The 15,648-nt window shown below is 52.7% G+C and overlaps 1 protein-coding gene across 3 annotated transcripts in view; it reads left to right on the top strand.

The window, feature by feature from the left end:
- LOC310650511 (unconventional myosin-Ig-like) overlaps positions 1-15,648 on the top strand; it is a 33,695-nt gene that overhangs the window by 16,799 nt on the left and 1,248 nt on the right. For 2 of the 3 annotated variants that reach the window (XM_083380072.1, XM_083380071.1), the window contains 9 exons: positions 233-347; positions 1,373-1,543; positions 3,693-3,763; positions 4,618-4,692; positions 7,405-7,537; positions 11,040-11,206; positions 11,709-11,916; positions 13,800-14,023; positions 14,877-15,021. In XM_083380072.1, the coding sequence (XP_083236198.1) occupies positions 233-347; positions 1,373-1,543; positions 3,693-3,763; positions 4,618-4,692; positions 7,405-7,537; positions 11,040-11,206; positions 11,709-11,916; positions 13,800-14,023; positions 14,877-15,021 (1,309 nt within the window). Of the gene's footprint in view, positions 1-232; positions 348-1,372; positions 1,544-3,692; positions 3,764-4,617; positions 4,693-7,404; positions 7,538-11,039; positions 11,207-11,708; positions 11,917-13,799; positions 14,024-14,876; positions 15,022-15,648 lie in introns of those variants that run through there. The other variant, XR_014494388.1, reaches the window with a different exon arrangement.

The following is a 15,648-nucleotide window of genomic DNA, read 5'->3' on the forward strand; positions in this document are numbered from 1 at the left end:
GCAAAACTCAATAGCCATCCTGCTTAGCGACAGAAATTTGAGACTTAGTGGGTGGTTATAAGTCGAGTCCCTACGGGAATCTGTCTGATCTTCACTTTCTTTGAGTATGCCGTAATTTGGATCGCTGGTTCAGCGAACGGTCATTCAACGAGGGTTTCCTGTGGCTGGACAGGGACTTGAGGGACTTTTGTCAAAAAGTCCCTCAAGTCCCTTCCGACGTCTCTTCTTCCAGCTTCGAGCAGTTCTGCATCAACTACTGCAACGAGAAGCTGCAGCAGCTGTTTATCGAGCTAATCCTCCAGCAGGAACAGCAGGAGTACCAGCGCGAGGGGATAGAATGGCAGCACGTGAGTCCCTTAAAACCTTCCCCAGTTGGAGTCCCGGTGGGAAAGAGAGGGGCGGGTGCCTTATGCGCACAGGGGCAAACGTGAGCATGTGCACGCAAGCAGGCCGCGAGCGTGTACGCCGTGCAAGCGGAGCTACGAGTATGCCCTTGAGGCTCTCCGCGACGTCGGTGCCGGAGGGAGGCTTGTGGCGACAATGACACCAGGCTCGTGGTGATGTCACACCGCTGCCCCCCCCCCGCACAAGGCTTGCACTGCTGCCCACCTGCCGAATGGCCAGGCGACTTACGCCGCCCAGTGGCCAAGAGGCCACAGACCGGTATTGAGCCATAGTCCATAGGTTGGAGACCCCCGCCTTAAACGTTGATGCGGCCCGCCAAAACCCATCCAAAGTTGTTTTCGATCGGAAGTTACTTTTGTCTGTATAACAGGAGAAGGAAGGAAGAACCATTGCAATCGAAACTGCAGTGTTACAGTTAGTCCTAAGACTTCAGATCGCAAATTGGGACTGGAATTTCCATCACTAAGCGATCCGGTCATTAAGCGAATCGTCCTGTTTTGTGACTTTTTTGCCACAGTTAAGTGAATCACGCAGGCCTTAAGCACGTCCCGTTTTCCCCAGTTGACTCAGCAACAGTTCTGAGTCCGAGGCATGATCCTAAGTCCCTTTTGATCGGCATTGTTACAACTTTGAGTCATCATTAAACGAACGGTTGTAAGTCAAGGACTGGCCAGCAGCCCTTTTTCCCCCCACCCCTGTCGTAACTTGGAATGGTCATTAAATGAAAGCTTGTAAGTCAAGGACTACCCGTAACTGGGTTTTCAAATCTCACACACTCTAGAGTGGCCTTTCTCAACCTGTACAACTTTTAAGAAGTGTGAACCTCAGCTCCAGAATTCCCCAGCCAGCATGTTTTGGCTGGGGAATTCTGGGAGGTGTAGTCCACATACTTTAAAGCAGCCAAGTTTGAAAAAAAAATCTGCTTTACCTTCCCTTGCCAAGCAGCACCTCTGCCTTCTTTTGACAGATTGAATATTTTGACAATCAAATCATCGTCGATCTGGTAGAAGAGCCGCACAAGGGTGTCATCGCGATACTGGACGAAGCATGCTTGACCGTGGGGAAAGTCACCGATGCCCTTTTCTTGGAGACCATGGATGCCAGGCTTGGCAAACACCCCCATTATACCAGCAAGAAGGTAAGAGGATCATCGGAGTAATACCCCGTAACGAAGATAATCTGAGAATCCTTTTCCGCCGGTGCCAGATATGAGGAACAAAATTTGGCAATCACGGAGGGACGTTTTTCGTTTTCGTTTTTCCTGAATAATCTGGGTGACAGTGTAGCAGCGTGGGAAATTCTCAAATTTAAAGAAAGCAACAATGGGGTTCAAACGCAGGGCAAACATAGGGAGAGGACAGACAGTCCTCGACTTACGACGACAACATGGGCCAGAGTCTCTCTTACTAAGCAAGGCGGTTTTTAAGGGAGTCACCCGACTCACATTGTGATTCAGTGAATCGCTGCTGTTGTTAAGGGAGTCGCACCGTCATTAAGTGAAACCAGCTTCCTCAATTGACTTTGCTTGTCGGAAGCCAGCTGGGAAGGTTGCAAACGGCGATCATGCGACCTCGAGATGTTGCAACTATTGTACATACATGCTGGTGACTAAGTGTCCCAATTTAATCACATGTTTGCGGGGAATGCTGCAATGGTCATACGTGCGAGGGCTAGTCATAAGTCATGTTTTTTTTCAGTGCCTTTTTAACTTTGAGCAGTCCCTAAATGAATGGTCGTCAGTTGACCACACGTTATTATAAAGCTTTCAGAAAGCGGTCCTCTAGATTTATTTAGCTTTAGGTAAAGGTAAAGGTTCCCCTGCACATGCGTGCTAGTCGTTTCCAACTCTAGGGGCCAGTGCTCATCTCCGTTTCAAAGCCGTAGAGCCGGCGCTTCTCCGAGGACGTCTCCGTGGTCATGTGGCCAGCATGACTAGACGCCAAAGGCGCACGGAACGCTGTTACCTTCTCACCGTAGTGGTCCCTATTTTTCTACTTGCATTTTTATGTGCTTCCGAACTGCTAGGTTGGCAGAAGCTGGGACGAGTAACAGGCGCTCACTCTGCTACTCGGCACTCGGGATTCGACCCGCCAAACTGCCGACCCGCCAAACTGCCGTCCTAACCCGCTGAGCCACCGCGTCCCTTTAGCTTTAGCTTTAGACAAAAATTCACTGTTGTCCTTTCTTTTGCCGCACAAATGGTGTCACCGAATGCAGTTGTTCACATCCATGGGGAAAACAGAGAAATTAAGATTGCGTTTAAAAAACCAATAATATATAGCTCTCAATTTCTTAATATTTTTATTAGAATAGGCGGATTTGTAAAGTTCTTCAGGGTTTTGCTCTTGAATTTTTCCTTTGTAAAGCAAAGGGATAAAACATAAAAAATGACAGGTAACCAGTGCTGGGATTCAGCCGGTTTGCACCGGTTCGGGAGAACCGGTAGCTAAATTGACCTGAATTTGGAGAACCGGCTGGCCTCTGGAAGTCCAGTCTAGGCCTCGGAGGCCTCCCAAACCTAGAACGGCCCTCCAGAACTGCATGGATACCACTTCTGGAAGCCCATTCTAGGCCTCGGAGGCCTAGAGGAGGCCTCCCAGGCTTAGAACAGCCCACAGGAAGTGCGTGGATGCCACTTCCGGAAGTCCGTTCTAGGCCTCGGAGGCCCAGGCCTGCATCACATAATAGAACCCGTCATTCAGGTATTCGAATACCTGAACGACGGGTTCTATTATGTGAAGCAGGCCTGGGCCTCCCAGGCCTAAAACAGCCCGCAGGAAGTGCGTGGATGCCACTTCCAGAAGTCCGTTCTAGGCCTCGGAGGCCCAGGCCTGCGTCACATAATAGAACACGTCATTCAGGTATTAGAATACCTGAATGACGGGTTCTATTATGTGACGCAGGCCCGGGCCTCCCAGGCCTTTAACAGCCCACAGGAAGTGCGTGGATGCCACTTCCGGAAGTCCCTTCTAGGCCTCGGAGGCCCAGGCCTGCATCACATAATAGAACCCGTCGTTCCGGTATTCGAATCCCACAGCCGCAGGTAACCCTTGATTTATGACTACAGTTGGATTTGGCAATTTGGTCCTACCTTGGGGGCGTTCGTTCAGTGGCCGATCACATGACCTGACTCGATTTTACGACCACGTGGTCGGTAAGTGACTCCGGTGTACGCAAGCCCCCCTTTTTTTGTTGGCTGTTGACGGCTTCCTCACTTGAGAACAAATGGACTTGAGCAAGCCACACAACCCGACCTTGAACGATTTTGTGCTTGCGTCTTCCCACAGCTCAATTCCGCCGAGAAATCCATGGAGTACGGACGGGATTTCCGGATCAAGCATTACGCAGGGGACGTTACGTGAGTGTTTTTCCTTCGTCGTTTTCCCTTACTTCCCTTTTTTTCTGGATGGAGAAGCATGCTGGGTGTTGGGGAATTCTGGGAGTTGAAGTCCACCCCTCTTATAGCATGGTGGCTGGGGAATTCTGGGAATCGATCCATCTACCCTGGCTGGGGAATTCCGGGAACCGATCCATCCATGCTGGCTGGGGGATTCTGGGAGTTGAAGTCTGCCTCTCTTAAAGCATGTTGGCTGGGGAATTCCGGGAATCGATCCATCCATGCTGGCTGGGGGATTCTGGGAACCGATCCATCCATGCTGGCTGGGGGATTCTGGGAGTTGAAGTCCACCCCTCTTAAAGCATGGTGACTGGGGAATTCCGGGAATTGATCCATCGATGCTGGCTGGGGAATTCCGGGAACCAATCCATCCATGCTGGCTGGGGGATTCTGGGAGTTGAAGTCCACCTCTCTTAAAGCACGGTGGCTGGGGAATTCCGGGAATCGATCCATCTACACTGGCTGGGGAATTCTAGGAACCGATCCATCCATGCTGGCTGGGGGATTCTGGGAGTCGAAGTCCACCCCTCTTAAAGCATGTTGGCTGGGGAATTCTGGGAACCGATCCATCCATGGTGGCTGGGGGATTCTGGGAGTCGAAGTCCACCCGTCTTAAAGCACGGTGGCTGGGGAATTTCGGGAATCGATCCATCCACGCCGGCTGAGGGATTCTGGGAGTCGAAGTCCACCCACACTAAAGGGATCCCTTTGGCAAAAACGTTCAGTTTTTGCCAAAAAAGCTGTCCTTTGACTGATTTGAGCTTGCGCAAGATGGCTCTATCCCGCTCACTAGCATATCTGAATCCGCATTTCAGATATTCCGTGGAAGGATTCCTAGACAAGAACAAGGATTTCCTGTTCCAGGATTTCAAGCGACTGATGTTCAACAGGTACGTCGGACTGAGGCCGTGGGAGAACTCTGGATTTCAAAAACAAAAAAAACAAAAAAAAACCCAAAAAAACTGATTTTAAGTCGACAATTTGTTTGGGGTTGTTTTTTTTTAAATATATATATATATTTGATCGGTTTTGTTAAAAAAAAACCATAAATCACTTATGCCTTACGGTAGTTTATTTCTTTAGTTTATTTCTCCCACCAAATTCTGGATATTCTTAACTGGTGAAGATTTTTCTCAAAACTTCCTTACCTTTGCACATTTAACTCGGTATACAAATCTAATTAAATAAATAAATAAATAAATAAATAAATAATTTTTTCCCCCCGTATAAGCCACCTCAGCCGTTTACATTTCTGAAGAAATTATTTATTTATTTATTTATTATTTATTTATTTATTTATTTATTTATTTATTTATTTATTTATTTATTTATTTATTATTTGGATTTATATACCGCCCCTCTCCCGAAGGACGCGGGGCGGTGTACAGGACAATTAAATGGATCAACAGATAAGTAGACAGTTTGACCATCGGCCTCAGGGCGCCGAGGGTCCTCGACGTACGACCGCAATACAGCCCCCCCAGACATTTCGGTCGCTAAGCGAGACAGCTGCTCAGCGAGGTTTGCCCCGTTTGATGTGCCTCCCTTTCCCTCTAACACTGCAGTTCTTCAGTCAGTCTGGCTTCTTCCCCCCCCACCACCCACCCCCGGTTAACTCGGTTTGTCAGAAGGTCCCCAAAAAAGGGTTCCATAAGTCACACGGTCGTTAAGCGAACGTGGGTTCCCCCATGGGTTTGGCTGCTCCGGCGGTCGTAAAAGGGGAGAGCGTGAACCCCCCCTGAGGGGTCATAAAGGGGAGTCGGTCACCGAGCGTGGGTCCCCGTGACCGTGGGGATGCTGCAAAAGTCGTTAAGTGTGAAAAACGGTCGTATTTCTTTTTTCAGAACCATTTCAAATGGTCACTAAACGAGGTTTACGTGTAACCAGTGGGATGGCTTCCCTCCAGAGGTTGGGGGTTCCATCCCGTCGGGATGAGACTGGGCAGCTGTTTGTAGCGAATGGTACAATAAGGTTTCCTGCCCGAGCAGGGGGTTGGACTAGATGACCTCCGAGGTCCCTTCCAACCCTATTATTCTGTGATTTTGCAAGGCTCTCCCGCTTCAGTAGGGGTTGGACTAGATGACCTCCAAGGTCCCTTCCAACTCTTGTTATTCTATGATTCTGTTAGAGTCTCCCGATTGAGCAGGGGGTTGGACTAGATGACCTCCCAGCTCCCTTCCAACCCTATTATTCTGTGATTCTGCAAGGCTGTCCCGCTTGAGCAGGGGGTTGGACTAGATGACCTCCAGGGTCCCTTCCAACCCTATTATTCCGTGATTCTGCAAGGCTGTCCCGCTTGACCAGGGGGTTGGACTAGATGACCTCCGAGGTCCCTTCCAACCCTATTATTCTGTGATTTTGCAAGGCTCTCCCGCTTGAGAAGGGGGTTGGACTAGATGACCTCCAGGGTCCCTTCCAACCCTATTATTCTGTGATTTTTGCAAGGCTCTCCCGCTTGAGCAGGGGGTTGGACTAGATGACCTCCCAGTTCCCTTCCAACTCTTGTTATTCTATGATTCTGTTAGAGTCTCCCGGTTGAGCAGGGGGTTGGACTAGATAACCTCCCAGCTCCCTTCCAACCCTATTATTCTGTGATTCTGCAAGGCTGTCCCGCTTGACCAGGGGGTTGGACTAGATGACCTCCAGGGTCCCTTCCAACCCTATTATTCCGTGATTCTGCAAGGCTGTCCTGCTTGACCAGGGGGTTGGACTAGATGACCTCCGAGGTCCCTTCCAACCCTATTATTCTGTGATTTTGCAAGGCTCTCCCGCTTGAGAAGGGGGTTGGACTAGATGACCTCCAGGGTCCCTTCCAACCCTATTATTCTGTGATTTTTGCAAGGCTCTCCCGCTTGAGCAGGGGGTTGGACTAGATGACCTCCCAGTTCCCTTCCAACTCTTGTTATTCTATGATTCTGTTAGAGTCTCCCGGTTGAGCAGGGGGTTGGACTAGATGACCTCCGAGGTCCCTTCCAACCCTATTATTCTGTGATTTTGCAAGGCTCTCCCGCTTGAGCATGGGGTTGGACTAGATGACCTCCCAGGTCCCTTCCAACTCTGTTATTCTGTGAATCTGCAAGGCTCTCCTGCTTGAGCAGGGGGTTGGACTAGACGACCTCCCAGGTCCCTTTCTCACTCTTGTTTATTCCGCTAGGGTCCCTTGCGACGGCGATTTGTAACTGTGCACAACGGTCCTAAGAGGGGTTTTTTTTCAGGGCCGTCGTAACTTCGAACGGTCCCTCAACGAACTTCGGCGAGGATTGCCAGCGTTCGTCTGTCCTTTTTCTTTTCTTCTCTTTTCTTTCGTTTTGTTTTTGAACGGCCTTCCCCGAACTCGGCGTCAAGTCCGCTCAGGGAACCGCCGGCCTCCAAAGGCCTCGGACTACAACTCCCATCGTGCTGAGCCAGCACACGCACACACACACACACACACCCCGACGGGAAAAGGCAGGGCCCCGAATCGTCCCTCGGAGGCGATTTCAAACTCCCCGCGGTCCTCGGGGGAAAATAACCCCCCTCCCCCGGCTTTTCAACCCTGATCCTTTCCTCCCGGTCGCCATCTTGACTTTTTTGACCCTCCTCCTCCTTCCGTCTTTTCCCAGCGCAGACCCCCTCCTCCGGGAGATGTGGCCGGAAGGCAAGCAGAGCATCACGGAAGTGACCAAGCGCCCCCTGACGGCGGCCACCCTCTTCAAGAACTCCATCGTGGCCTTGGTGGACAACCTAGCTTCCAAGGTAGGTCCCCGGAGGAGATCTCCCTGCTCTTCTAGTGCTCCTCAGCCTTGGCGACCTGGAGACGGGCGGACTTCAACTCCCAGAATTCCCCTAGGACCTGGGAACCGGGGCTTCCCCAAACAAGAGACCGAGGCCGTCGCGTCGGTGGACAGTCGAGGCGAAGCCGGTGGACGGTAGAGTTGAAGTCCGCCCAGCTTCGAGTAGCCAAGCCTGAGGCTCATCCTTCGGCCTCCTAAACATGGGTGGACTTCAAGTCCCAGAATTCCCTCGTCTTGAGAGCAGGGGCTCTGAAAGAGGGAGACTGGGGCTAACAAAGCACCGGGGAACCTCGGTGGACACCTTCCCACGTGTCTGAGATCCTCCTCCGAGGTCCCTCAACCCTCGGCAAGGTTAAGAGGGTGGACTTCAAGTCCCAGAATCCCCCAGTCCTAGGAACAGGACTCTGGGCCTAACAAGCCTCAGTAGACACCTTCCCCAGGATCTGAGATCTTCCTTCGAGGTCCCTCAACCCTCGGCAAGGTTAAGAGGGTGGACTTCAAGTCCCAGAATCCCCCAGTCCTCTGCAGACGGATCCCAAAAGGAGAGACTGGGGCAAGCAGTGTCCTCCTTCTCTGACCGTGTCCCTCGAGCTGGTCAATCGAAAGACAGGTGGACTTCAACTCCCAGAATCCCCCAGTCCTAGGAACAGGACTCTGGGCCTAACCAGCCTCAGTAGACACCTTCCCAAGGATCTGAGATCTTCCTTCGAGGTCCCTCAACCTGGCCCACCTGCAGACAGGGTGGACTTCAACTCCCAGGATTCCCCAGTCTTGTGAACCCGGATCCAAAAAAAAAGGAGTCTGGGGCAAACGGGGAAACGGGGGCGGGGGGGGAACCTAGTAGACACCTTCCCAAGTGTCTCATGTCCTCCTGTGTTCCTCAGTGTTGGCAACTTTAAGGTGGTGGGTTTTCAACTCCCAGAATTCCCGGGTTCTGGGAAGGGGGCTCCAAAATGAGGGACTGGCGTATTGGGGGCGGGGACTTCAGTAGACACCTTCCCAACTGTCTCAGATCCTCCTTCTAGGCCCCTCAACCTTGGCAATCTTAAAACGCTGGACTTCAACTCCCAGAATTCCTCAGTCCTATCAACGGAGCTCTGAAAGAGAGAGACTGGGCCTAACAAGACTCAGTAGCAGTGGTTGGATTCAGCCGGTTCGCACCAGTTCGGCAAAACCGGTAGCTATGTTTTGCCGAGTTCCGAGAACGGGCTTAATGCACAGTGCTTCCGGAAGTCCTGTGTAGGCCTCGGAGGTCTGGAGGAGGCCTCCCAGGCCTAGAACGGCCTGCCAGATGTGCATGGATGCCAGTTCCAGAAGTCAGTTCTAGGCCTCAGAGGCCTGGAGGAGGTGTCCCAGGCCTAGAACAGCCCGCTGGAAGTGCGTGGTTGCCACTTCTGGGAGGCTGTTCTAGGCCTTGGAGGCCCAGGCCTGCATTCAATAAGAGAATCGGTTGTTCAGGTATTTGAATCCCACCGCTGCTCCATTGACACCTTCCCAAGTATCTCAGGCCTTCCTTCTATGTTTCTCAACCGTGGCCATTTTTAAGATGGTGGACTTCAACTCCCAGAATTCCCCAGTCCTATGAACAGGACTCTGAAAGAGAGAGACTGGGCCTAACAAGCCTCAGTAGCAGTGGTTGGATTCAGCTGGTTCGCACCAGTTCGGCAGAAGCGGTAGCTAAATTTTGCCGAGTTGGGAGAGCCAGCTTAATGCACAGAGCTTCCGGAAGTCCAGTGTGGGCCTCGGAGGTCTGGAGGAGGCCTCCCAGGCCTAGAACGGCCTGTCGGAAGTGGGTGGATGCCATTTCCAGAAGTCTGTTCTAGGCCTCGGAGGCCTGGAGGAGGCCTTCCAAGCTTAGAATGGCCCGCCGGAAGTGCATGGATGCCACTTCCAGAAGTCTGCGGTGGGCCTCAGAGGCCTGGAGGAGCACTTCCAGGCTTAGAACGGCCTGCCAGAAGTGCATGGATGCCACTTCCAGAAGACTGTTCTAGGCCTGGGAGGCCTGGAGGAGGCCTCCCAGGACTAGAACAGCCCGCCGGAAGTGCGTGAATGCCGCTTCCAGAAGGCCGTTCTAGGCCTCGGAGGCCCAGGCCTGCATCCAATAAGAGAACCGGTTGTCCAGGTATTTGAATCCCACCACGGCTCCGTCGACACCTTCCAAAGTATCTCAGGTACTCCTTTGATGTTCCTCAACCGTGGCCAATTTTAAGATGGCGGGCTTCAACTCCCAGAATCCCCCAGTCTTCTGAACTGTGCTTTTGAAGAGGGAGTCAGGGACAAGCCAACATCTGGGGCTCTTTTCCGGTTGGAGAAGGAGGAACTCCGGATGGGGTGGGAGCTGCGACTGTCGCCCGTCTATTTTCAGCTGCGCTGGCAGCTAAAATTAGAGGCCTGCCAGATGGCGGCTTGTGCAGGACCGGTGTGCTATAAATAAGCCACACTTAGATGGAGATTACGGTTAGTTTTAAAGGTTTCATTATGCAACGCCTCCATCAATACAAAGCAAGAGCCGAAGCATTTAAGGCTCCAAAATCTTGCAAAAGTCGATATATCGGAGACTAGACATCAGCTGAAGTGACACAAACACACTCTTTCTGGCTGTTGGCAAGTTTTTACAGGTTGTCCTTGATTTATAGCCACCAACTGAGCCCCAAAATTTCCGTTGCTAAGCGAGTTTTGCTTCGTTTTATAACCTTTCGGGCAATCAATTGTTAAGTGAATCACTGAGGCCGGGCAATGAGTAACCCGCAAAAAGGGGATCGCATGACACCCCCCCGGAATACGGCAACCGCCGTAAACACATGCTGGATCATGCGATCGTGAGAACGCGACAATAGTCATAAGCCCGAGGACCGGTTGTCAATCACATTTTTCAAGGCCATGGTAAACTTGGAACAATCACTAAACGAATATGGCCGTTAAGTCGAGGACTGCCCCTAGCATTAACGTCTCATTTATGAAAGCACAGCTATATCGGTGGTCCTCGACTTACGACCGTTCACAGTGCCTGTTTCAAGTTACAACGGCACGGGGGAAAAAGGGACTTAGGACCGTTTTTCACACTTAGGACCGTTTCATCATCATCCAAATTCAGACGCTGGGCAACTGTCTCGTGTTTATGACGGTGGCGGTGTCCCTGCAGTCCCCTGCTCCCCTTTGCCGATCATCTCATCGGAAAGTCAGTGGGAAGACGCAACGGTGTGACTCACAATGGCAGGGATTCACGGCAGGGAAGGTTGCAAATGGGACAACCGCCACTTAACAAATGCCTTGCTTAGCAATGGAGGTTTGGGGTGGTAAGACGAGGGCTACCTATCGCACTTAGCAAGACCTACCCGGTTCTAGTGTCGCCCGAGGAAACTTGATCTGATTTCCAACCAGCAACGCCATTTCAGCCAACGGGGCAAACTGGAGTCGTGAGATGGGTCCCCTCCTAACTCCGCACACGCTCCTTTTCTCCACAGGAGCCCTACTACGTCCGTTGCATCAAGCCCAACGATCACAAGTCCCCGTTGCTGTTCGACGAGGAACGTTGCCGTCACCAAGTGTCCTATCTGGGCTTGCTGGAGAACGTGCGGGTCCGAAGGGCCGGCTTTGCCTACAGGCAACCGTACCACCGTTTCTTGCTCCGGTAGGTTTGACGGCAAAGTCTTTGCACGCTTCCGGAAGGAAGAAAAGACCCGGGTGTTCTCTTCGGCAGCGTCTCTGGTGCCCTCGGGGTCTTTGGCCCTTCGCTGAACAGGGGGAGGAAGGTGCCGGATGCAGCCGGGAAATCTGGTGGGCCTCGTAATCCCCCTCATCGTAAATCACCTCATTGTTAACCACACTCTCTTCTAGTATTGATGATGTTATCTAGATGGGTCATGAGATGTCGGCACAACAATAAGCAAGCTCAGAGGGCACCAAAGACCCACAGTCCTCCTTTTGCAACGGCGAGAAAGGTCAAAACGGAGGCACGATTCCTCGCAGGAGGAAATACCGGAGCTTCGTGTTCCGGGGTGGCAACGGGCCCGTCGACTTTGCGCCGCAGAACCTCCGAGGGTCTTCCGAAGGCCCTCTGCATGCCGGTCAAAGCAGGCCCAACTCTCAGACCTTCTTCTTCTTCTTCTTCTCTTCCCCGCTCCCCTGCCCAGGTACAAAATGACGTGCGAATACACCTGGCCCAACCACCTCATGGCCTCGGACGCCGCAGCCACCCAAGCCCTGATGGAGCAACACGGCTTCCAGGACGACGTGGCGTACGGGCAAACCAAGATCTTCATACGGACGCCGCGCACCTTGTTTGCCCTGGAGCAGGAGCGGGCCAACCTGATCCCCATCATTGTGCTGTTGTTGCAGAAGGTACCAACGGCGGGCAAGCGGTGGGATTCAAATACCGGAACAACCGGTTCTCTTCTTGGCATGCCGGCCTGGACCTCTGAGGCCTAGAACAGACTTCCGGAAGTGGCGCCCATGCACTTCCGGCAGGCTGTTCTAGGCCTGGGAGGCCTCCTCCAGGCCTCCGAGGCCCACAGCAGACTTCTGGGAGTGGCATCCATGCACTTCCAGCGGGCTGTTCTAAGCCTGGAGGGCTTCCTCCAGGCCTCCGAGGCCTAGAACAGACTTCTGGAAGTGGCAGCCATGCCCTTCCGGCAGGTTGTTCTAAGCCTGGAAGGCCTCCTCCAGGCCTCCGAGGCCCACAGCAGACTTCTGGAAGTGGCATCCATGCACTTCCGGCAGGCTGTTCTAGGCCTGGGATGCCTCCTCCCGGCCTCCGAGGCCTAGAACAGGCTTTCAAAAAGTGGCATCCATGTCCTTCCGGCGGGCCATTCTAAGCCTGGAAGGCCTCCTCCAGGCCTCCGAGGCCTAGAACAGCCCACTGGAAGTTGTATCCACGCACCTACGGCAGGCCGTTCTAGGCCTGGGAGGCCTCCTTCAGACCCCCGAGGCCTAGACTGGACTTCCGGAAGCTGTGTGCATTAAGCCGGTTCTCCGAACGCAGCAAAATTTAGCTACGGGTTCTGCCGAAGTGGTGTGAACTGGCTGAACCCCACCACTGGTTTGTGGTCAGCAGTTGGTGGGAAAGGCGGGTGTCTCGTCCTCTCGTTCCAATGAGAACCCGATCCAAAAAATGGGCGCCGTACCGCACATTTAGCGTCCCCAAACGAAACTGTTGGAATTCCGCCGTGGTCCTTGATTGACAACATTCCTAAAGTGACCGTTCAAAGTTCCGACAGCCATGGAAAGACCTATGCAACAGTCTTGCGAAGGAAAACTACAAATCCTGGCTTAACGCTCGGTATATAACAACGTTACTGGCAGCCGCCGGTTTCTGATGACCTCATAGCTAAAGATAGTCCTCAACTTACAACGGTGCATTTATAGTGACCATACAAAGTCACAACGGCAGTGGAAAAACCTATGCAACAGTCTTGCAAACGAAAACTATGAATCCTGGCTTAATGCTCGGTATAATCATGTTACCGGCAGCCACCGGTTTCCGGTGTCCTCATAGCTAAAGATAGTCCTCAACTTACAACGGTGCATTTATAGTGACCAGTTCAAAGTTACGACGGCAGTGGAAAGGCCTATGCAACAGTCTTGCGAAGGAAAACTACGAATCCTGGCTTAACGCTCAGTATATAACCACGTTGCCGGCAGTTGGCGGTTTACGATGTCCTTATAGGTAAAGGTAGTCCTCAACTTACAACGGTGCGCTTATAGTGACCAGTTCAAAGTTACAACAGCTCTGAAAAAGGAGAGTTGGGACCGTTTGTCCCACTTAACGGCGGTTGAAGCATCCCTATGGCCACGTGGTTGAAATCCAGACACTTGGCAGCCGACTCGTGCTTACGACCGTCGCGGTTTCCTGGGTTTGCGCGATCCCCTTCGGCAATCTTCTGACAAACCCAGTCAAGGGGGAAAGCCCGATTCGCTGAGCGACCGCGGGCCTCGTTTAACCCCCCGCACCGCTTAACGAGTATGGCAAGATGGGTCATAAACCAGGGCAAACTTGACTTAAGTGGCGACAGATTACGGTGGCAGTCGTAACACGAGGACCGCCTTTACAAGTGGGAGGGTTAAAAGGCCCTTGTCTGTGTCCTCCTGATGTGGTTTGTGCGGCAGTTGCGTTGTCAGAAAGAGGGCAACGTAGCAGGTCACCGGACTGTGGTGGTCCTCAACGGAGTTAAAATTTTGTGTTCCCGTGTTGCGAGTCCGGATTCCGACGTGCCTCTTACACCCAGGTCTGGAGAGGAGCCCTCGCCCGCAGGCGGTGCCGGTACCTGCGCGCCATCTACGCCGTCATGGCCTACTACAAGCGTCACAAAGTGAGGTCGTACCTGCTGGAGCTGGTAGGACGTTTCCAAGGGGTGCGCAACATGGCCGACTACGGCAAAAGCGTGGTATGGCCTGAGCCTCCAGCTGTGCTGGCCCAGTTCCAGGAGATCAGCCAAGGCATCTTTTGCAGGTAAATCCCAGAATTCCCCAGCCTGTATCCTCTTAAAGCGTGCCGGCTGGGGGATTCTGGGAGTTGAAGTCAGCCTCTCTTAAAGCGTGCCGGCTGGGGGATTCTGGGAGTTGAAGTCAGCCTCTCTTAAAGCGTGCCGGCTGGGGGATTCTGGGAGTTGAAGTCAGCCTCTCTTAAAGCTTGCCAGCTGGGGGATTCTGGGAATGGAAGTCCTCCCCTCTTAAAGCACACCGGCTGGGGGATTCTGGGAGTTGAAGTCAGCCTCTCTTAAAGCGTGCCGGCTGGGGGATTCTGGGAGATGAAGTCCTCCCCTCTTAAAGCGTGCCGGCTGAGGGATTCTGGAAGTGGAAGTCCTCCCCTCTTAAAGAACACCGGCTGGGGGATTCTGGGAGTTGAAGTCAGCCTCTCTTAAAGCGTGCCAGCTGGGGGATTCTGGGAGTTGAAGTCAGCCTCTCTTAAAGCGTGTCGGCTGGGGGATTCTGGGAGATGACATCCTCCCCTCTTAAAGCACGCCGGCTGAGGGATTCTGGGAGTGGAAGTCCTCCCCTCTTAAAGCTTGCCGGCTGGGGGATTCTGGGAATGGAAGTCCTCCCCTCTTAAAACATGCCGGCTGGGGGATTCTGGGAGTTGAAGTCCTCCCCTCTTAAAGCATTTGAAGTTCTCGACCATCTCAGTTTCGATCCGGGAGGGGGGGGGGACGCTGGCACGGTCGTAAAAAAAAAAAAGTCCCTAGTCCCTTTCGTCAGGGCCACGGCCACTTTTGACCGGTCACTAAGTGAAGCGTTGTAAATCGAGGACGACTTCTAACACCCTCCCCCCCCCACCTCGGTGCGTTGCCGTTGTGCGTCTACAGGTGGCGAGCCAGGCAGCTGGTGACCAACATCCCTCCGTCGGAGATGGGCCAAATCAAGGCCAAAGTGGCCGCCTTCGAGGTCTTGCACGGCCGGCGGATAAACTGGGGTTGTCGTCGCAACTGGAGACAGAACTATTTGGCGTCGGTAAGTGCTTTGTTAAAAAAAAAATGTCGCACAATCGTACAACTCCACATTTGCCTCTGCCGGGATGAAAAAATTGGGGGTTGGAAAGGCATTCGGGGGTCTACAGCCCAGGTACTCCTCGAATTATAACCGTTCGTTTAATGACCGTTTTAAAGTTACGACAAGAAAAGTGACAGAAGACCGTTGCAGCGTCCCTCCCCGGTGTGTGTGTGTGTGTCACGTGATCAGAATTCAGACGCCCGACAACCGACTCGTATTTACGACGGCCGCGGCGTCCCAAGGTTACGTGATAAAAATTCAGACGCTCGGCAACCGACTCGTACTTATGACGGTCGCGGCGTCCCGAGGTTACATGATAAAAATTCAGACGCTCGGCAACCGACTCGTATTTACGACGGTCGCAGCCTCCCGAGGTTACGTGATAAAAATTCAGACGCTCGGCAACCGACTCCTATTTATGACGGTCGCAGCCTCCCGGGCTCCCGTGATGCTCTTTTGCGACCTTCTGACAAGCAGGAAGCCAGGTTGACTTAAGCACCGTGTGATTCGTTGAACTGCCCGCTGGGATTCACTTAAGAACGGTGGCAAGCAGCGTCGTAAAATGGGGTCCAAGCTCCCTTCAGCAAT

Source organism: Vipera ursinii, assembly GCF_947247035.1.
Source record: "Vipera ursinii genome assembly, contig: SUPER_Z_unloc_3, whole genome shotgun sequence".
Classification (NCBI taxonomy): Eukaryota; Metazoa; Chordata; class Lepidosauria; order Squamata; family Viperidae; genus Vipera; species Vipera ursinii.